The 23,738-nt window shown below is 41.8% G+C and overlaps 1 protein-coding gene across 1 annotated transcript in view; it reads left to right on the top strand.

The window, feature by feature from the left end:
- The window catches only part of LOC126176542 (solute carrier family 22 member 7-like), a 193,807-nt gene extending 170,314 nt beyond the window's left edge, over positions 1–23,493 (top strand). The window contains exons 8-9 of the mRNA XM_049923699.1: positions 8,289–8,476; positions 23,296–23,493. Of these exons, the coding sequence (XP_049779656.1) occupies positions 8,289–8,476; positions 23,296–23,484 (377 nt within the window). The 3' untranslated portion in view covers positions 23,485–23,493. The remainder of the gene's footprint in view (positions 1–8,288; positions 8,477–23,295) is intronic.
- The last annotated feature ends 245 nt before the right edge of the window (positions 23,494–23,738 follow it).

Genomic DNA, 23,738 nt, shown 5'->3' with positions numbered 1-23,738 from the left:
AATTCCTGTTAAAGTGTGTGTGGGAATCTCTTGAAGAGAGAGAAAAGTCGCACTTGGTATTTGTAGACTTTAGAAGTTTTTGATCTTATATACATAAAGCTAGTGACAAAAAATTAGAGGAAGCCCTATGGAAAATCAAGATAAGAACATGAATCGTAAGTGCAGTAGGCCTACAATGATGGAAGACAGTAAGAAGCTCAGACAAGATCTCACTATCAGAGCCAACACCAAAATAAAATGTAGCACTTTATCATTGAGGCGGAATAAATAGGATAATGACCCAGAAAGATGGGCGTAATCTCGCAAGATATTACGAGGCTACAAGAAGTAATAAACGATATGGAAAATCTAGGCATTAAATGTGACTTCGAAATAAATACAGTAACAACAGAACCGATTGCACTCATAAATGGAGGAGAAACACTCGCACCTGCAATGATCTTCGTACTGGATGGAGGAAACCTTGGTGTCACCATACAAAGGAGTGCTAAATGTTTCACAAAGCATGTAAAAGGGAAAGCACTGCAATTCCGCATATCAGATTCCTTTTCCTAGAGACCGCAATATCACTATTAAGAGCCAAAATGTCGCAATACTGTTGTATGTTATACTTTGGCGGACATCTTCTCACAGTGAAAAACCTAACAATACAAGAAAAAGGCAACGTACATACTAGAAGCAATCGCGTGTCCAAAACCATGCATTCCAGCCTCGTATAATTCTTTTTTGAATACGTAGGGAACAAACCTTATTCTGTCCAACACCAACATTTTCAAAAACATTGAAGGAAAAAAGAGAAGACAGTCCAAGAGAATATTATGGCACACAGGCAATGACTGACCGATCATGGACGAAGGATGACTTAACGATGAGACACGTGATTACGAGAATGGCAGTCCATGGTTTCCGCTACCTTGTCTACTACAACACAGCATATCAGAAACCTAGAGCGAAGTGCGAATCTAAACAGAGTAACGTAATACGCCAACGTAACCACATCCCGTAGAACCCTGCACATAAGAGGACACGCTGAGTTAGTGTCTGTGTAAACCACAATCCGTAAAATTCCCACATTATGATTATAGCTGCAGTTTGGACATGTGTGGTTATTTGGATGCTATGAATGTTTAATTATATAAGTTTAGAGCATAAGTTCGTAGCTTTTTGGCTTTCATGTTGGCATTCCGCTTCCTATGGTTTATTTATCAGTTGTCACATTTTTATTTGTAGTTCACTTTTGCTATTTGAGTTTACATATTGCCATCTCGAGATGATGAGTGCTGCAGTGAATGCTACGAATCGGCGTGCCAAGTTGAGAAATCAACACATTTTCGACGTATTTTTCCGTTTGACTTCAGTAGAGGAGTGACAGCAACATTTACTCCGTGTATGACGATAATGCCATTGGGAAGAGCATGACAGGATAATGGTTCTCTGGTTTTAAGGAGGATCGTTTTGACATTAGTGACTCTCAATGTTCAGGAAGACCTTGAGGGATCGGTAAGGAACCTTAGAACGCATTAATCCACAACGATCCGTGCCTGTGTACTCTAGAACCGTCAAATATGGCGAGCTGCGATCGTTCGACCATCGTGCGACACTTGCATGCAACAGTGAACTTTAAAAAACCCGGTTTATGTGTACTGCGTGCTATAAACCAAAATCACTGAAGTCTGGTGTGTTCTTTGCTACACAAGAGAGAAATAAACCGCGGCATGAAACCCGTGTACGAAACTATATTCCACAGAGGCAACATACGATTGCATTTGTAATATACAAGACCTGTCTATGCAGCAACTCGCTACATCTTCTTCACCTCAAATAGTGACAGAGTAACTGAACGACGAACAGCATTGTGAAACGTTCCGCCTACGATCGATCAGCGTACAAAGTAACGTTTGCTGTCGAAGAGGTGGCCTCGTGTAAGATGCTGCTATGCGTAACTTCCAGCGTCGGTGGATGACGTTTCCGGACCCGGCTGTTTATCCTCAATTTGTTCCTCGCAACACCAACTACAACATATCCAAGTTAGTCGATATCTCTTTTGTAACGACCTGTATGAATCCTTTCACTAATTTCACCATTAACAATTTAAAATTCTTATGTAAGTATTTCACATTTTATTTAGGTTTCTTTGAAATCTTAATGAGTTATTATTAGTTCCTTGGCTGGAGAGCGGGTTTATTGTGCCTCACACACGAGGAAGGGGTTGAAATAACAATGAAGATGTATACACTGTATTAGACAAACATCACAAAAGCAAAGAATCTCACTAACAGCAATGCCCACAAATGGACACATGATACAGAAGAACCAAAAACTAAGTATAACACATTAAGGTAATAGTATTTGATGATATACTTCCCACTCATAAATTTCAGAACTTGCTCTTTATCCACCATCTAGTTTGTGAAATACACTCCTGGAAATGGAAAAAAGAACACATTGACACCGGTGTGTCAGACCCACCATACTTGCTCCGGACACTGCGAGAGGGCTGCACAAGCAATGATCACACGCACGGCACAGCGGACACACGAGGAACCGCGGTGTTGGCCGTCGAATGGCGCTAGCTGCGCAGCATTTGTGCACCGCCGCCGTCAGTGTCAGCCAGTTTGCCGTGGCATACGGAGCTCCATCGCAGTCTTTAACACTGGTAGCATGCCGCGACAGCGTGGACGTGAACCGTATGTGCAGTTGACGGACTTTGAGCGAGGGCGTATAGTGGGCATGCGTGAGGCCGGGTGGACGTACCGCCGAATTGCTCAACACGTGGGGCCTGAGGTCTCCACAGTACATCGATGTTGTCGCCAGTGGTCGGCGGAAAGTGCAAGTGCCCGTCGACCTGGGACCGGACCGCAGCGACGCATGGATGCACGCCAAGACCGTAGGATCCTACGCAGTGCCGTAGGGGACCGCACCGCCACTTCCCAGCAAATTAGGGACACTGTTGCTCCTGGGGTATCGGCGAGGACCATTCGCAAACGTCTCCATGAAGCTGGGCTACGGTCCCGCACACCGTTAGGCCGTCTTCCGCTCACGCCCCAACATCGTGCAGCCCGCCTCCACTGGTGTCGCGGCAGGCGTGAATGGAGGGACGAATGGAGACGTGTCGTCTTCAGCGATGAGAGTCGCTTCTGCCTTGGTGCCAACGATGGTCGTATGCGTGTTTGGCGCCGTGCAGGTGAGCGCCACAATCAGGACTGCATACGACCGAGGCACACAGGGCCAACACCCGGCATCATGGTGTGGGGAGCGATCTCCTACACTGGCCGTACACCACTGGTGATCGTCGAGGGGACACTGAATAGTGCACGGTACATCCAAACCGTCATCGAACCCATCGTTCTACCATTCCTAGACCGGCAAGGGAACTTGCTGTTCCAACAGGACAATGCACGTCCGCATGTATCCCGTGCCACCCAACGTGCTCTAGAAGGTGTAAGTCAACTACCCTGGCCAGCAAGATGTCCGGATCTGTCCCCCATTGAGCATGTTTGGGACTGGATGAAGCGTCGTCTCACGCGATCTGCACGTCCAGCACGAACGCTGGTCCAACTGAGGCGCCAGGTGGAAATGGCATGGCAAGCCGTTCCACAGGACTACATCCAGCATCTCTACGATCGTCTCCGTGGGAGAATAGCAGCCTGCATTGCTGCGAAAGGTGGATATACACTGTACTAGTGCCGACATTGTGCATGCTCTGCTGCCTGTGTCTATGTGCCTGTGGTTCTGTCAGTGTGATCATGTGATGTATCTGACCCCAGGAATGTGTCAATAAAGTTTCCCCTTCCTGGGACAATGAATGCACGGTGTTCTTATTTCAATTTCCAGGAGTGTATAATGTAAACAGGCAAGAAACTGGTGTAAATGTGGTCATACACTTTAACGGTACTTAGACTGTCACAAAAATTTGCCCTCTAACACTGCTTTAATAATATTTATAGTGGACTGTTAAAATATTGTACATCATATAAAAGCCGCTCATTATCATAAAGAGCAATAGATCACAATAAAATCTTGAGAAGCATCACACAATACAAGATCTGGCTACACGCGTTCTTGTGCAAGTAATTCTATGGACGTTAGTCTGACAGGACGAAATGTGCATTGTCCTGCTTGTAATTTCCTAAAATTAGCCCTAAAATCGATTGGAATTTTCCTAAAAATCTCCAGTTTTTTTCTATGACCATTAAGCACGTCGTCTGGACGTTTTTTGATCTAGGTGTGAATTTCTGTTTCTTCAAGAAGGTTCATAATTTTACTTTTATGAAATCCATGCATAATTTAAAGGCTGTATCTACATAATTTAATTCATGTCCTCATGTAGTCCTCAGTTAAATGTTTACTGAAGGTACCGATACTTCTCTGTGTCTGCGTGATAAGTTCTTTTCATCCATCACTGAACGGTCGCCCAGTATGTCCAATACAACGTTACGTGCCACACTGAATTCTGCAGACAACATACCCTGTTTACTGGTTGGTCCTGCCCGTGTTGTGTCGGATTCTCCTTCTGAACGGTTTGTGTGTATCAACACTGATACATACGTTACCTTCCTTGAACAATTGTACTGTTTTAACAGGGACCGCACCTGAGTAGGATAGGTAGTGATCTTAGACTCTTTGTACTTCAAACTTTCTCTTTTTAATGTAACCTCATCAGTTATAACTCCTATGAGTGTCTTACTTGTCTGACCAGTTATTTTTATGACGGCTCCACTCTGAAACAGTTATTGGCAGCCGCTTCTAGCAAGATCTCTAATTCTTTCTAAATTGCATCGTCTTGTAATGGCAAGTCCTTAAGGTTTCGTATCACATAGGCTCCCTTGTGGCACGTTGGACAGCAGGAATCATTAGCGATTAGTCTGTAGTAGTCGGGTTATGAAGTAGCTAGAAGTCTGGGATATTTATGTAACCTATATTTCATTCATGAATTTAATGTTAGATGTAAGGAGAAGCTACTGAGAAGAAACAAGTCAATGATACTGATTCAACACTTAAACTTCTGAACTTATTGCGTGAAAGTAGGATTAAGAACTTTCTTGAACAAACAGAAATTTACAGTTACCTCAAAATTCATCCATACGATCTGCTTGATGGTGAGATTTCAGAGATTCATTTAGCGAGTTCTGCTATGCTAATTACAAAAAGTAACCGGCATGAGCATCCACAACTAGTCCCATTTCACTTAGATTCCTGAATTAACAATTTCTACATATTTGCATGTATCTTCGTTCCATAATTTTCTCGTGCCTTCATGAGACACGATTTGCAGCCGGATGTACCCAGTGCGCCAACACAGCCTCGGACGTGACCGCCTTCAAGCAAAGAGAGTAGACATTGCACTTCCGTTACCTAATGGGTTCCAATACACCCCTAACGATGGAATTCATAATTACAGCTAATTCTACTCTCTGCACTTTGTTAGACCTGCCAGGATGATGGGAACCATTGCCTGTTGAATACGCAAACTGTGCTGGCACACATGGGCCTTCAATAGCTGCATAATCCTGCAACCTGCTTTTAATACGTAAGTGGATGACCCTACAAGTAGTACCCAGTTTTACCTTTCACCCATAAAACAGGCATACGCCACTCATCGCTACAAACCGTCAGGTGTGTTTCGATTGGCAAGGACGAGGAAATAGGGAGGCACTGCGACATCAGAGAACCCACTCGACAGTTTAGGCACTGGACGTTCCGAGGCATTCGTCTCAGGTGCTCCAAAGGCTGAAGAACGCCGACTGTGGCAATCACAGGTTGCTACTGTTCACAGGCAGTGGTCAAGTTCCCTCCCCCCACTCCCCCCCGTTTGTACACAACGGGAACTGTGAAATGAATGATCATTCAACACCCAAAGGAGTATAACGCTGACCTAAACAGTCTCTGGACTCGGCCGAAGCGCTACTTCGAATTCTCTCTTCACTCCCACTCTAAAGTTAATTCAGACAGTGAATGAGCAGTAAATTTTACTGAAAAACTTACAGTAAGGTAGCATACAAGAGTAACGCAGCGAAATACACGTAAGTAATTCAGTATTTCACAGAAGGCTCTGAGAGCAAAAACTAAATTGAATCCTGTATAAAAAACGATATACTGTTGCTGACGCTATTGGTCCACTCGGTTTCTCAGTTTCGTTTATCAATAATATATTATAATTAATTCTGTAGATCTAATTATGATTAACTTTACGTGCTCCATACTTCTTCGTTGTAAGAGTCGCCTATGAAAATTCAACGTACATAATAAAACGAACCTACACTGATCTCTGAGAAACGATGTCCATAAACTCTCGCTATCACTCTAAAAGATCATAACTTGGAAATTATTAGACGATCACTGTTCTTTGAAAAACGTATAACAGGTCTCAAAGTTTTCACCTTAAGCCTTGGCTGCAATACTTGGGAAATAACGGAGTGGCGACAGACCAGAATCTGATGCACTGTGACATCTGGTATTCATAATCCAAATCAGTAACGACATATTGCGGATCTATTGATACCAGTTTTGGAGAACACCTTGAAAAGAAAGCGTAATGGTTTGAACAGTTCCTGCTGCCGCAGATTGACAGGCTACATTCGCCCATCATCTGACAACACGATGGAGTACGTTCATTCCCACTGCGGTATGTGGCGAACGACATTTCCAGCGAGGAGGCTGAGTCGTCATGGCCTCATTACATGGCCCCCGAGAACTTCAGAACTATTGATGCTGCAATGCTGACATCTTCAAGCACAGATCTACATCACCTTGATTTCTAAGACCGTCGATTACGCAAGGCTGAATTTTTTTAGGTTTTTTTTATGGCTCTCTTTGACAAGATATCTTCATAAAGGCGAACTTACGATATCCTTTGTCTCGACACATACGTTCAGTTTCAACATTCCTAACTAACTGTAACTGTTGTGAATATGTCTGTCATCTCAATACATGTTACCAACACCTGTTATTGTATAACGGTTTCTTCAATATATAGGACAATGCTTTTTGTGTTGCCTGTTGGTAATCATTATAGAAGGTGTACCTAACCAGCTGAGTCACCGACGTAAGGTCTTCTGGCACAGTGGCTTCAAAAGTCATCCAAAACATGAAACGATATCAAAGTGAGAATCATCATAAGAGAACAGACGAGGACAACGAAAGTAAGATTGATTTTTTACCGTTCTGCGGCTCTGAGGCGAGTAAGATAAGCGGTCTGCTGGGAAGAAACAAAGTAAAATCGATCTTCAGCCTACTGCCAAAAATTCCGCAATAAATGAGACCCATAAAAGATACAGCAGTTCTCATAGCCCTTACGTTATACAAAACGCCTTCGCAGTGTTGCCAGTGCTACGTTCTACAAACATTTCGGACTGCAGAACAGCACGTTATAGGTTTTATCACAAACGGTACCCCGGAAAATTCTATTTCATTGAGCATGCTGTTGTAAATGGTCAACGGATCAAACACGACGAATCTTGTATATGGATTACACTAAAAGCCGCTTGGAGAATGTAAATAAGGAAGCCATAGAAATAAAAATCACTATTAACTAGCTCAGTAGTAACGGAAGGACGCCCTCAGCAGGGCAGTTGGTTGCAACTCAGCGCTGCGTGGCATCCATGGATCGTGAACTTCAAGCGGGGTGCATCGAACGAGGAGTCAACCTGTTGCAATATACAGAGATAACGCGGGCACCAATCACTTCACAGCCATCACCTGGAATGTGTAAGAGCCCATCAGCAGTCATTTCACTTGTCAGTGGTCAAGGAGCACTTGGTCGAAAGTTCGTGTCATGTCGACGCGGTTGTAAAGCGGGGAATAATTTAAACTGCGTTATCTCAGCGGGACTCTGCGTTCTTATCCAACATGACACACCTTCGTCAGACACTTGTGGTGATCCTTTGCGGCAGTCAGCGCGTATGGGAGCATTGTCTGTGCGACTCTGGAGATACAAGAAAAACATGTAGACCTCATGAGAGTTGAATTCATGTCCAATGTCTCATATGGTGTGAACAACTCGTCTCGCACCGGTCGTCATCCCACAGTAAAATGTAGTTTAAATACCGGGACCACTACACAACCGCCTGTAAAAGGCCCCTCAGTCACTGTTCTCATGGTCACACTAGACGCAACATTCGGGTGTCATAAACGGTAAACAAACAAATGGGACAGCCCTTCATATCACTTTTGGCCACTCAGTTGACATAACGAACAGTTATGTATGAGTTACAGTGTGCTTGTGGATGCGTCCTACAGTCATTATGTAGCTATTTCTCGTAACTGCTGTGATACATGTTTTGATTCAGCTGGCATCATCGGACTGCCTATCACGGTGGCGGCTGTGATAACGCAGTTCTTTTCGACGGGCACAATCTCCATGGCCAACCTGCAGAGTGTGGAGGTGCACCCCACATGTCTGCGGCAGATCGCAGCCTGTGTCGAGTGGACCGCAGCTGCCATCGTCATGTCTGCTCTGCCATACGTGGCCCTCATGGTAAGTAAAGAAAGACGACCATGGAATCTATACGCCTATTTTCATTGGCTGTTACGTGAGTGACCCCCAAATGATGTCAGTCATCAATATGCTATCGAAAGACACAGTAGGAGAAGAGTGAGGCGTAGAGGAAAGGAGAGGAAAAGAAGGGAAACGAGAGTAACAACAACACAACCTAGAATGTAGTACCTGATTTTCCTGAGCAAATATTTCACGAAAACCATTCTTACTGCGGATCTCTCTGTTATTTAAAGTCTTGTATATTGATATCGTATCAAAGGTCTTGCATTTGTGCGCTTATGTTTTGACCTTCCTGCTACGGTGGTAGTCAGTTGCGATAGGAATGTATCAGCAAGAATGACGAAACAGTTGATCATAAGACGCTACAGGTATTCGACGGAAAAGTCTCTGCCACGAAGGCTTACATTCTTATGCTCATCAACCCTCTGTGTTCTCTGCATTACTATGCTCCAAATAAACCGGGCGTTGTTTTCGAGAGATATCAGAAAAGACGCGCGTTCCTCCAATCATGAGTCAGCAGTAGTATTGAAGATTACGTGAACGTCCCATATCAGCTACACTCATGAGGAGTACGTCTCATCACCACTGAAGACATAGTCATCCTAGGTAAATTAATTGTAAAGTATCATACATACGTGTGATGCCAGATATTCCCTGTCATAACTGCCCCTACCTAACCACTGCCCCAGTTATTTTGGGAAACCTCTTCCTTATTTCGTGGCTTCGTAGAGAACCAGTGACGAGTTAATAATAAAAAAGCAACGCATACAGTCTAACCCAGTGTACCAACCTGGAAGGAACATACATTAGAGAAATAAGTCTTCGAACCGGCTCTGAGGTTGTAATAAATGTTCTCTATACGCTCGGAGAGTTAATTCTATGAAATCATCCGCTGTTTCGGTGAGTTCATGAGAAAATCAGTGAGTGACAGAGAAATACCTTAACTATTATGACCTTAAGGATGTGTTAGTGTTCGCCACGAACAACGATTGCATCTGAATCAGCGAAGTCATTATCTAGTGTTTAGTTTCCATCAATGTGTATACTGGGATACCGTCTGAGCATTTCGGTATAAGGTTGTCATAGTCGCGAAGTGACTGCGTGTCGTTTGATATGCACTTGATCTCTGTATGTGGGTCGCACTGGTAAGATCTGCGGAACACTGCAAATATCGGCGATAAGCGCTGCGTGTCTAGTTTGGAAACAAACTTGTTCCATTCATCTATAGTAGATGATGTTGAAAGTAGGAACGTCCACTTTACATTTCGTCCTTAAGGTCTCATTCAGTACTCTCCAGTTCTGTCACTGGTATGTTTTTCTGGTGGAATTACTTTCATATTAACAGCGATAAGGAGGAGTGTGGATAGATTTACTGATTATGAATTGGCCAGTATGCACTTAGACTATGACGTCAAACAACACAATGTACGATCGAACCCATGACACTATTCCGAACTTTCCCAGCAGTTACTGAGTCACATAACAGTACTTTCACGTTAGTCCAAGAGTTTCACTCTGTGTTGTACGTATTGCCGACTGGGTACAATAGACTTACTCTCTGTTGTGCAAGTATTTTCACAGAAACAGAGGAAAGTAAGTTAACGAATTGATGAAATCATTGCATCATTGTCACTCTGCAACTAGCCATCGGAGACTTCAGAACACATACACCATACTACTGAAAAATATCCCAGAACAACGCGAGAACTTTTGGCAGTGTGACTCGGGTCTCTTTGTACTAAGTATCCGTTTCCAGGCATTGCCGAATGCGTACCCTACATCTCTATTCACGTTGTTGATACACATTCAAATTTCCAAAGATTCATTGACTATACTCGTATAATCCCAGCAGTTCTAAACGTGGTATCCAATCCGTGTCAGCTTTGGTATGATGTTGTGCTTATTCACATGTTTGTGCTTTGGAACAGAACGTACTCCTGTTTTTGGTATACCATTACGTTCGTTACAACGGAGGAGGAGGAGGAGGAGATTAATGTTTAACGTCCTGTCGACCACGAGGTCATTAGAGACGGAGCACAATCTTTGATTGGGAAAGGATGGTGAAGGAAAGCGGCCTTGCCATTTCGAAGGAAGCATCCCAGCATTTGCCTTAAGCGATTTAGAAAAATAGCGGAAGACCTAAACCTGATTGGCCAGACGTGTGCTTTAACCGTCGTCATCCCGAAAGCTAGTCCAGGGTGCTAACCACTGCGCTACCCCGTTCGGTTCGTTACAGCATCACATAGAGCTAAAATTGTCTTCTCTTCTTCTCCTTCTTCTTCTTCTTCAATTGAAGGGGTTGACTTATAGCCTGTTCCGTCTTCAAAAATCCACCTTAGTCTACATCTTTCCATATCTATATATCCGTTGGATTAGTTGTCAATGACATGTCTCGCTATTCTCTCTGCCCACTCTATCAATACGCTTCTCCCATTTTTATCTCCTATTCTATTCTTGCGTTCATGGAAACTAGGTAATTATTTCCTAATTTCAAAATCCTTTTCTTGATCTCTCACAGAACGTCCTTCTGCGTTCCCTGAAAATTTCAGTTAAGCTGACTGTATCCTTATTTGTTCTTTCTTAATTATTGTCCAACTCTCACTTCCGGATATGATCACACGTGTTGCTAATATTTTATAGAATATGGTCTTTGTATCTTTCCTGGATTTATTGGCTGATGTGCTATGTATAGTGCAACATATCATATCAGTTTTCTTTAACTTATTGTAGATACCAACACCATGTTCGCAATTATACAATAGCCTAATGCCTAAAATTGAGACACCTGTTCAGCTTATTTTCAATGTAGCACTATGTTAGAATGTTAGAAAGTACTGGACGTTTTCCATTTATTTTTTGTAAACCATTACCAAACGTTTCCGAAATTATTTGGTCTTAAGGAAAGAGAACAGCATTTGAATGTATGCAATTAATTTTATTTCTCGCACACGTTCTTGTTTCCATAGTGTCGTCTATGTATGTGTTAAATAAGGTGGTTGAGCGACAGTACTCTTCTCGTGCTTATATTTTAACTGCTGTTCGTTCTGTTCCCTCTTTCTCTCTAACGATTAAAATTTCTTTATTTAAGGACAAAATTTTATCACTTAGCATAACTTCGTCTTTCCGTTATATTCCATAGTATATACCCGTTCACTCTACTCACAATCTACAAATGCAATACAAGATTCCAACTTACATTCTCGTCTACAACAATACTGTTGTCACAGCATGATCATCCTTTTCTGAAACCTTTTGCTCCTCCCACATGAGCACGTCAGCTATTCTTTTGCGTATGTTACTAATTACTTGTGCATATAATTTATAGCTGGGATTCAACTGGCTTATTCCGCTACAATTTTCACAAGCAGATCTAGTTCCTTATATAAAGAGAGATATTACTTCTTCTACTCTTCATAAGGTGATTACCACATCTCATTTCCAACATTCGTTTAATAAACGCAACAATCTCATTTATAACAGAGGTCCTGCATATTAGACAAGGTCCAGCTAGTTGTCTATTCCTCATCTCCTATAGTGCTTCTTGTATCGCCTACAATGTAATATTGTCCCCTTGTTGTATTTCATCATCTTGTCGTTTGATATCGGTCTAAAAGTATCTCGGTGACAAGAAAAACCATCTAACCCTTCCGTTTAGCCAAAATGGCGTATGGGACAAAATCAGCTCTCTTAAGGAACGCCAAAGCAGATCCGATGAATAATCGCTAGGGAACGGAATAAAAGTTTAGCGTCTCTTAGATAGCGATCAGTTTGACTTTAAAAACTGTAAACGCACCATAGAAGAAATCTTTGCGCTGGTAAAGGATACAAGAACTACAAAAAATCTTAACACTTGCCTAATATTTTTTGACCTAGTGCAACCGCTCTAAAATGTAAATTTGTGCAAGGTGTTCGATTTTCTCAGAAAAACAGATGTACAGCGCAGGGAAAGAAAGAAAATATTGTTAATCAGAACCCTGGAGGAAAAATTAGAATGGAAAAGCGAATCTGAAGTAAATGAATTGGAAACGTTGTAAGACACGGAGGTTCAGGAGTGTTATTAACACACAGGATGAAAGGAAATCAACGATAAGATTTAGTGAAGAGCTTCGTTTCTGCAGTGAGAGCGAAGAAGTATGACCAATTTATAGAGACCAACTTGCCTATTGTGTGTAAACAGAAGAAACGTGAAAGTAATTAGGACTAAAAATACGAGATAAGTGATATAATTAGCATCAAAATTAGGAACCCAGAAGCAGACGAAATGCACCTAGGAAGCAAAATAATGTATGACGAACAAAGCAAGGATGACGTAAAACCGGGTATGAACATGCAGAGAGAGTATTCCTTTCCACACGGAGGCTACCACTATCACATTTTAGCCTTAATTTGAGGAAGAAATTTATGAGAATGGAAGTCACCAGCGCATCACTCTAAAGAAGTGAAGCATCGACTGCGGGGAACCGGAGAATTGGGGAATGAAGCGTTTGAAATCTGGTACTGTAAAAAGGCGCTGAAAACTGGGCGGACTCATGTGAAGAGAAACGAGGAGGTAATCCGCAGAATTGTTGAACATAGGGAGAATATTGGCAGGAAGGAGAGACAGATTTTTACATATATTAACACATCAGGGAATAACTTCCACGGTATTGCAGGGAACTGCAAGAGGTTAGAACTGTAGGGGAAACTAGATATTGGAGAAAATTAGATTGGAGCATGGTCAACAAGCAACTGAGGGTGTAGCATGCAAGTCATGAAACACAAGATCCTCTCCAAAAACAGAATCGCGACAGCAACAGCGTACGATGTTCCATCGTTTTGTGGACTTATATGAAGCACACCTTGGCGATATCGTCTTTCGACTACCCAAGAGCACTAACGGTTTGTTGCACGATGTGAACCTTAAGCAAGGCTTATACTATTCGCTTTCATTGAAATATACTGCTAATCTAGTGTAATAAGAGATAATGAAAGCAATAGCAAGTGAATTATTCGTACTAAGTACGTACACTTTTTGACAAACAATCTGGTTGGCGGCAGGTCACCGAAGAGCTTCAGTCCGCGCCGATCGTGATTTGGAGAAATGACAACACACTTTAATTCCGGAATCACCGTAGGCTGTGGCATTTTCTGGAGGAAGTCTTGTCCTCTCTTCGAGCTGTTCGGCGACGGCTTCACCCGTGATCTACCAGGAAACCACGTGTCATCTAAATGCAGTAACTGGCTATCGCTACCACAATTAGCCTGAATCTTTCTAGCACCTTTCGCTAGATTTCTGAAGTCATTATAATTTGACACACCGGTAATAACAGTACCGTCCTACAAAATTACTGAAATGTATTTCTTGGCCGACAGTCTGCACTGAACGCCAGATCCACCAGAGCTTTCTGAGACCTGTTAGCTCAGAACCGATAGCGGCTGCTGCAGAGGCGCTGCAATTCCTCGCCCTCTGCCGATAGCGTCAGCCACTGATCAACGCTCTGGATAGTTTAAAACACTTTACTGTTTGGTACGGTATGAGCTATTAGGGAGTGGTAAGGCACCGGGATAACGTGGATTCAGCCAAAAGCAATAATAACATCAATTAAAAGTTGCAACTCAAGCTCGACAAATGTTTGTGATAAAAAGTATAAAATGCCGGAGGCTATTTCAAGATGCATGTGGTAACCTTTAAATAAATTCATAACAACTAAGTGACACCTCGTCCGCGCAGTGGGGGCTACCGATACCCTTCAGCCCAAGTAATGTAAATTATTACTGGTTACTACAGTGCTATAGTTATACAGGGTGAAGAGTATTTAAAGTAGTAGAGCAATTGTTACGTCCGTTTCACATACAGCGTGTCCACAACCTGGAACCAGTTGATTATCCATCCAGAGCGCAGTTTTCGCAGTGGTACCTGGAACAGTGTGAAATGCATCCTACATTTCTATCCTTTGTATTGTTTACCGATGAAGCAACGTTCGGGAGTGATGGAATCTTTAACATGCACAGTTAGCATGCTTGGAGTGGGGATAACCCGCATGCCCGCATGCCACAGTTACTAGCGCACATCAAGTGCGGTTCTGTGTTAATGTGTGGGTTGGTGTTGTTGGGGACTGTTTAATTGGGCTGTATCTGCTACCTAAGCCATTAAATGGCAGGCACTATTACAATTTTCTCGCCAGAGCATTGCCAAAATTGCTGGAAGACGTCCCGCTCCCTACAAGACAACGCATGTGGTTCCAACATGACGGGGCGCCGGCACATTTCAGTCGTCGTGTGTGTCGATTCCTGGACCGACGGTTCCCAGACACGTGGATTGGCAGAGGTGGTTCTGTACCATGGACTACTCGATCCTCACTTTTTTGTGTGGGAAACAATTCAGGACACTCCTGATGTTTTTTCCCGTGTTAGACAGAACGTGATCCGGCAGTGTAAGCTTTGTTTTCGTGTCAATGGAGACATTTTTGAAAGTCTACTGTAATTGAAGTTGGGTTGTGTTAATGTGTTGTCTCTTGGTCGTAAAAAAATAGAAAAGTCTTTGTTAGTTTAATTAATTAGCCACCCGAGAAATCTTCATCTACCGGTTTAAATACTCATCATAGGAAAAAATGACATTAGGGAAAAATATTGATGTCCCTACAACCTCCAAGAGTTCGTCGGTTTAAGTACTTTTCACAATATATACTTGACATGGCCAAACTTTGGCTTGCAGTAGTTTAGTGTCACTCGCTTGTGAAGAAGGCCAAATTATTTTGGCTAAAACCTGGGTAAAGTTTGGTTTCTATTTGCAACTGAGGCTGACGTGTTACTTGTTCAAAACGCTTTTCTTTGTCGTCGTCTTTGAGCTTCTGCACTATCTCCAATCTGAATGGTTTCATAGACAGCTGCTGTCGCAGGACTTTCCACACTGACATTGGAGTCGTTTGAAGTTCACGGATGCAGGATTCACTGATTTCTTTGGACTCCTTCACTGACACTCACTTCACTTCACTGACACTCTCTTTGCCGGGCACAAGCAACCGGTCATATGGAATTTGTTGTGCCAGTGGTAAATGGCCTTCGTTGTTGGTGGCTTCTTACCGTACTTGGTTGTAAACATCCGTTAACAGCTGTGGCGCACTTGCTTTTGTCGAACTCCAACATACAGAATGCTAGCTCCTCACCTTAGCTCGCCATGTTTGCGACTAGCGCTGACTATGGGCCAATTACCAAACTACGCTGTGGCGGTACATAAGAAAAAAAATGAAATTTTTAGAGTTGAAGTTAAAAATTACATTATGATATCTGTTCAATGTTAGATTCGTGTGCAATGAATAATTGACGTCAGAGAGAAGTAAATCAAATTTCTCATTATAAGGAACAAATTGGATGTATGACTACTGAAGTAGAAACAAAAAAGAATTAATGGTCAAATATGAGTTGTGTGCTTTCATATGTTCTTTTACTTGTGCATTGCTTCTGTAGTTTCTCCCATCTTTTCTGATATGGACATAACGAACAAATTTCAGATTCGTACCAGTGACCTTTCCATAGATTCTATTCAGAGACACTGTCCTCTGTTGTTAGTGATGTAGCGTGGTATTCGTGAACCAGAAGACCATGGGTATCCATGTGCAGTTGCCAGGAGACATATGACACGGAGGATTAAAATTCCTCATTTGACTTGTGACTCCTAGAGCTCAATGAAATCAACAGCGATAGAAAGTCGAAAGACGCAGCTTTTGCACGAAAATTCGGAATAATTTTCAAAGAAGCTACCGTTTGAGAAACTAAGCACACAATGCATTGCTGCAGTAAACAGTGTCTCAGTCCTATAATCATAGCTCAAGTATGTACTTCGAACGTAAAGACGAGGGTAGGGGTCGCTTATGACTAAAAAGACCTCCTGGGAGCCAAATACATTTACTATACCAACTCAGGGTGATATCCTTAGTCGGAATTTTTCCGAATATTTCATCGATATAACAATGAAAAGTTCAAGGTAATTTAGTCCGATTAACCGTCGTTATGACAATAGAGTTGCTAAAAAATTGTTAAGGTTTTGCAAAATTCTGACTATGACAGTGGCATGAAAACTCGTTTTCGTTGCTGGAATCATCCGTTCTCGGAACCGGACATGACAGTGATTTGCGGGTCTGGTTCACATTTTCCTGTCTTCTCAATGAAATACTCCAACTGATCCTCAATAGCCCTGCTCTCATCTTTCACGTTGCAAGGAATTTTCCTCAGCTGCGATTATGACATTGAGAGAGTGTTCACAGCATCAGTACCTTGTCTGTATAATTGTAAAGTGCTCACTTCCTGAAACGGTAGTTGCTTTCGGTGAGGAAGCTGTATCTTCCTACTTCCTTTCACTGCTACATTAACTGAGCTGCTAACGGCTACAAATAAGTGATGAATCTTAACCGTTAGTATCATACGTCTCCTCGAAACATCACAGGAGTAGCCTTGGCCATCTGCTTCGATATCAAACAAGAAGGGAAAAATTACAGAAGCAATGAGGAACTTGTTAGTGTGCATTACCTATGGTATAAATGGAGATGGAGAACGTATGAGTGTACACAATTTACTTCAGTTTTGTTTCTGCTTCAGCAGTCGTAAATTAGTTTTTTTTCCCTCTTGGACCCCACTATTTGATATACAGGTTGTTTCAAAAAGAATATACGTAGTTCGAATGCATATATTTATTAATCTTTGAGACATACGAATATGAAACCTTACACACTTATTTAGGAACCTCTCAAGTTCAGATTATAGATGTTCAATATGCCCTCCATTAGCAACACGAACAACATCACATCGATACCAAAATTAGCCGGCCGAAGTGGCCGTGCGGTTAAAGGCGCTGAAGTCTGGAACCGCAAGACCGCTACGGTCGCAGGTTCGAATCCTGCCTCGGGCATGGATGTTTGTGATGTCCTTACGTTAGTTAGGTTTAACTAGTTCTAAGTTCTAGGGGACTAATGACCTCAGCAGTTGAGTCCCATAGTGCTCAGAGCCATTTTTGATACCAAAATTCCTCCCATACTCGGGCAAGCATGTCCTTCGTCACTGAGGCTATCGCAGTACGGACTCGGTCCTTCAACTCTTCCTGGTTCTGTGGGAGTGGTGGTACATAAACGTTGTCCTTAACGAAACTCTACAGGAAGGAGTCAGAGGGTGTCAAATACGGTGACCGTGGAGTCAAGCTGAGGCATACTAAGTCGCCAGCTCATTGACGACCAGTCCAACGTTTCGGTAGAGTTCCATTCAGATATTCACGTACTTGGCGACTCCAGTAAGGGGGGGCCCCGTCTTGTTGAAAAATGAATTTGTCTTCGTGCAAACTCGGAAATAAAGTTTTGTAACTTAGCGAGATACGGCTGACCGTTAACCGGGTTTCCATCAAAGAAGAATGAACCGTAAACAGGTGTTTGGGATATCGCAAAAAACACATTGACTTGATTTTGGAGGACTACGTTGGAAAGCAGTTTGAATTCGTGCAACATTTTCTTCAGGAACACGAGGGCGGCAAGACTCTTTCCTTTATATACACATACTGTATCTAGAAACTGTCGATACCAGCTGAGAATGTTCCACCCATTCGGAGGATCAATTTGGTATCTCCACCTGAAACGTCCTTGCACTGTAATCACGGAATTGCACTTCGCAAACTCGAGAACACAAAATGATTTCTGCTGCCGAGTAGCTATTTAAAACATATGACGGTTACCAAGAGAAACAGTAGACAACTGACATCTAGCTGCTGTTAATATCAATTAGACAATGTATTCGTTTCTCCAATAGCCGAGCCGAGGCCCATCGATCGGTAGTTTGGACAAAATAATACTTTGTAATCTCTACATACTTTTTGAAACACACTGTGACATGGTTGTATTTGTCTATTATTTGTATTTGTCTATTATCCCTAATATCTCCACATTTTCGTGGTGTACTTGATAATCTAAGCGTGTCTGACGCAAGACCGGAAGTAGAAACAGTCCACTTGGAGTCAGTGGTCCGTATATACCACAGTTTCCTGACCTTTGTACAGGTTCGTATTGTTCATATTTTCAGCTTTGACAAAATAAACATTTGCCATTTGCCATCTCCACACATGGCTCGCTGGAGCAGCCCGTAGTTAGCAGTGAGGACGTTGTGAGCTCTCCAGGAAGATCTTAATATTGCTACTTCATCTGAGACTTGGAAATACTGCAAACGATGTCTGGCAAGTTGGGGTCATATATTCTCATTCGGTCTTGTAGCTGGGTGACCGTGCTAGACTCTCGCTATTTTATCTTTTCATATTGATGACGTAATCCGAGTAGTCATTGCGTTTATATAACACCGAGACCATCAATTAAATTTTTAGATATTACGAACGTCGTACCATGACAGTTTCAACTAGTTGTGTTTTTCATGATGTGAAATGTCAACATTAACTATCACCAGACCAATGTCAGAGTGCCAAACGATGCAGTATCATATTTGCTACATGACGCCACGCTCGTCTTGTGCGTTTGCTGCTTCAGCTCTCGATGGATTACCGGTGTGTACAGCCCGAGTTTTTTTTCCTACCATACAAAGTGTCTGAATGGAATTCAATAAAAAAACGCTAAGAAAACCTTTGCATTTCACCAGCTGAAGGGTCAGACTTTTTCATTAATTTTAATATATAATCGTAAACCTTCCGCTGTAAAACAAGAAACTTTATTCAAAACTAGTTGTGGTTTTATTATTGTTGTTATCAATCGTTTATTCGCAACAGCTTTTCAGTTGCTGTTTGGTCACTATACACATGAGCAGTTAATCTGGAAGAGTGGAATGTTGGGTGTTTTTCTATGCAGATCACGCACATTTATACTGGTGCCTCATTTCCAAGGCAGTAAGATAATCCCAGAGGAAGAGATGTCTCGTCCGGTGACGTAAGACGAACTCTACATCAATTTGCGCTGATTTTACGTGACGACGGATAAATTTTTGTCGCCGTATATTGATCAATAGTCTAATAAGTAGTTTCAACGCCTCAATAACTATATATAGTTACTAATTTGTGACCAAGACCAGGTTTACCATTGGCTATATTTTGTTCTGATGCTGTTAGAATGTTTTCGTATCTACGGAAACTAACATGGAAATTATAGGCACGTATTTCACTTGTGACTTTCGAATTCGGGTCCAGTCCGTAAATCTTCGGACAACATCAGCCAATACGACGTAGGACCAGGAATCCCGTCTACTTTACGAATAATAATGTCGTGCGACTAAGGCCGCCTGTCGGGTAGACCGTTCGCCGGATGCAAGTCTTTCGGTCTGATGCCACTTCGATGAATTGCGCGTCGATGGGGATGAAATGATGATGATTAGGACAACATAACACCTAGTTCCTGAGCGAAGAAAATCTCCGACCCAGCGGGGAATGAAACCCTGGCCCTTAGGATTGACGTTCTGTCGCGCTGACCACTCAGCTATCTGGGTCGGACACTTTGTGAATACCAAGCAACAACACACAATTAAAACGCTGTAAATATTCGAAAGTAACGTCAGTGGCACTGATTTTGATCTATTCATCATTTAGGAACAAAGGAAAGCAGGCTAGTTAGTAGAGACTTATGGCTAAAAATGTATTAAGGTGCACATTCGAAAACTACCCATTTCTACAGTTTCTTGTCTGTGATAATGAATATAATTTTCAGTTTCTTGGCTTCAGAACACTCAAATGAAGTGCTTACTGAGTAGCATCGAATAATTAGTGAGCTGTTCTAACAAAATGTCAATTTGGTTTTTTCCAGAAAGGCTTTTCAACAGGAAATGCTATATATGGTTTTGCTGATCAAATATTAAATGCGCTGAATAACCGAACATGAATTGCATTAAAGATATTACTCACTAATAGTATCGACGAGATGTCAAACGGTAATCTTTCTTCCCTTTCTGTGGGTGAAGATGCTTCTGTGCAAGTTTCTTTGCAAGAAAAGCTTAAATCCTTTTACAAAGATTTTGCAAGCGATTGTTTGACAGTAAATATTGGGCTCCATTAACTCTCGAAGTGATTTAAAACCCGAATAAATAATGTAACGATATCAATTCGAAAAAAACTCAGCCTGTTTCTGTTAGGATCAAGGCTATCAGGCGTTTGCAGGACGTTTGTTTATAGCTATACCCGTGACGTCGTATACATGGGATTTGTTTTTTTCTTATATAGCTTTATGTGACTAACATACGCTTACAGGGAATTACACACGCTTAAAGCTATATGGTACATTGCGAGGAATAATTTGTATTCTGCCTCCACCTCACCCGTTAAAGTTTCGTGTTCTGTGAAGCTATGTTCGAGGGATGTGACTTTCATCTTCTGTTAGTGAATGTCTCTGAGCGGTGAGATCATGGATGATGTTCTCGTTCTCGGTTACAGTTATGTCACAGCTCGCTTTCGCCAGCAGTTTCCACAGAGCGAGCCAAAGCCTGATGTTTTGGAGCTGCAGCAGATCCCGCATCACGATCTTCATTGCATTCTTGAGATCGCAGAGTTCTCAGTTTCTTAGCCGTTGTGATGCATTCAGAAAACCCAACCAATTTCAAGGAATTTTGACTCACAAACAAAACAAAATGAGCATGTAATGAGTAATCAGCCAAATCACAAAGAAAACAAATGTGTTTGCCTAGCAAATAAAATAAATAAAAACCTAACGCAAGAATCAAAGCTACGTTGTTAGTTACTTATATAAAAAGCGAAACTACGAAATTCGTATGCAGAAATAAATTTGGTCCCTCTTGTTTTTATACTAAAATGCCTCTGTCCGCGAAATAAAGAATCTGTCGTAGAAAAGAAGTCAAATTTAACTATAACCTATCGAAAGAAGAAAGCAATAACGTTATGTATCTAATACACAAGGCGAAATTGATAAGTCTATATGTCCTAGCAAAGAAAATTCGCTGTTCATTTATATTCATAAAGGTAACAATGGGGTGATTAATTCTGTCACTGTCGTAAACTTCAGAAAATAAATCTGTCACCGAGTGAGAAAAAGCTAACAGCGCCATCTGTTGGCTGTTTGGCGTCCTATTAAACTAATGGCGCTATCTATTAGCTCTTTAAGGTTCTCCACAAGGATTAAACGTTTGAACAACCAAGCTGAGAGGAGTATTTTAGATAAAACTTCGAACTAAGATACCTTTCCTCCAGGATCAAATCTTTTTTTTTTGTTTTAGAATTAGTGTTTTCAGGAAGATAAACAGATACAATTGATTTACGCAAATTTTTACATCTCAGTGCCTTTCTTCTCCTTGATCCAACTTTGATGAAATAAGACCTATACGTTGCCCAAAGCTACACTCATATTACCTATAAATATCCAATGAACCTTCCTCTACCAGTTTTGGGATTAGCGTGTTCAAATAGACAGACACACATGTCAGTTTTTACAGTTTTATAATTTGTCTGGATATAGCCAGTGTATGTCTAAAAAAAAAACATTTTCATTGTACGGTACCTAACTACAATTCAGTTTTTGCTATTTCTCTACAGTTATTGTAAATGTCAGAATAAACGTGTGCACTATACGATTTTATATTTTCGTTGCTAATCTTAGTAGGTATTTCGCAGGAGCATGGCGTGATAAGCACGTTTTCTATTTGTACGTAAATGAATTATACTGGAATATTAACAGTGACACTACGCCACAAACAATCCTCTAGTAGCTACAGTTCAACGTCATTTAACTGTTGCGTGCGTTGTGTAGAAGATCAGCACAGAGTATCTGTTGATACTCTATAGCCAAATATTCAATAATTTTGACTTCGACATATTGAATAACTACGTAAATTTTCGGAATATCTTCCTGAAACCGCGAACATTTCTCATGTGATTTAGAGAAACGTGTATAAATATCAAGTTTAAAACGTGTGTGTTATTCATTGAGACAGTAGGTAAAAAGTAAATATAGCAATATTTCTGAGTGACCAAGAATGGTTCATATTAATCTCAGAATATTTATTGAGAGACCGCCAACGGCTTTGCGGCAGTTGCAACACCCATTCCGTTCAGATCACTGAAGTCAAGCTCTGTGGGGCTTGTCTAGCAGTAGGATGGGTGACCGTCCGGTCCGTCGAGCGCTTTTGGCAAGCGGCGTGCACGGAGTCCTTGCGAGGCCAAATTAGGAGCTACCTGATGAGGAAGCTGAGGCTCCGATCACGGAAACTGACCATAGCTGGGAGAGCTGTGTGCTGACGACATGCCCTTCCACATTCGCATCGAGTAACGACGGCGGTGACACGGCGGTCGGTCGGTAACATTGGGTGGTCGTCAAGGTCTGTTCGTACCAAGTTTACTTTTATGTACTGAGAGGTCAAGATTACTCCACAGAATTTGTAAAACTATTTGTATGAACATAAAGCTTATCTCTTTTGCGTTTCGTGAAGCAAAGATCAGAAACTTATTGCGGGAGGATTTAAAAACCACACCTGTGCGGTGACATAACTCGGTATGTTACCTTTGGGAAGACAAGTGACAAGTTTCAAGTCACGGTCCGACACTCGTCCTTAGTCGGTCGAAAAGTTTGTAATTGTTTACATAGCCCTGTAGAGTGAAAGATAAATTGCAGAATTTCAGTATTGTCACTTTTTAATATAGAAAAACCATAAAGCCAGTTAAAATAAGAGCACAGTGCTGTAGACATTCGTGCCAGAACTGAAAATTAATGTAACGAAATTGCAAATGTTTCAGAGTCTGATCTTGTTCAAGTAAACCAAGGTTATTTCTTTTTCTCTCTATGTTATGGGTATTGTCTTGACTCGCAACTATGATTTGCTTCGCTAACGCTCGTTCTCTTTTTCAGAGTGATAGACGGACGCCCTACGCCATTCTCGCAGCTCTAAACTTGGGGACAGCGGTTGCAGTATCATTTCTTCCAGAATCTGCGTTGCAGAGGTTACCAGAATCATTACAGGATGCTGCCGTCTTTGGCAAAGACCAGAAGTACTGGAGCTGGAAGCCAAAGCCTGCTCCACAGTACGCCATGGCGTAAAACCATTTAGGGAGGTCGTTGGACGATTGTGTCGTTTATGTACTTATTCTGAAGAAATGTGCAGATTTGTACCCTGTTTGTTAGCATAGCTGAAGATTACGCCAACATAATGGAAGAATGTGAGATGACAATTGTCTGTAGGTCTACATGATCATTAAATACGTCGCGAGATATTTCTTTAGACTGCGCACATGCTTCATAATTTCTTATAATAAGTGCTACCGAGTAAAATAATTACAAATTTTAGCAAATAA

The sequence above is a fragment of the Schistocerca cancellata genome, chromosome 3 (assembly GCF_023864275.1).
Source record: "Schistocerca cancellata isolate TAMUIC-IGC-003103 chromosome 3, iqSchCanc2.1, whole genome shotgun sequence".
In the NCBI taxonomy this organism is placed as follows: Eukaryota; Metazoa; Arthropoda; class Insecta; order Orthoptera; family Acrididae; genus Schistocerca; species Schistocerca cancellata.
Note: the sequence above shows the minus strand (reverse complement) of the source record. Positions and strands in the feature narration are given on the sequence as shown.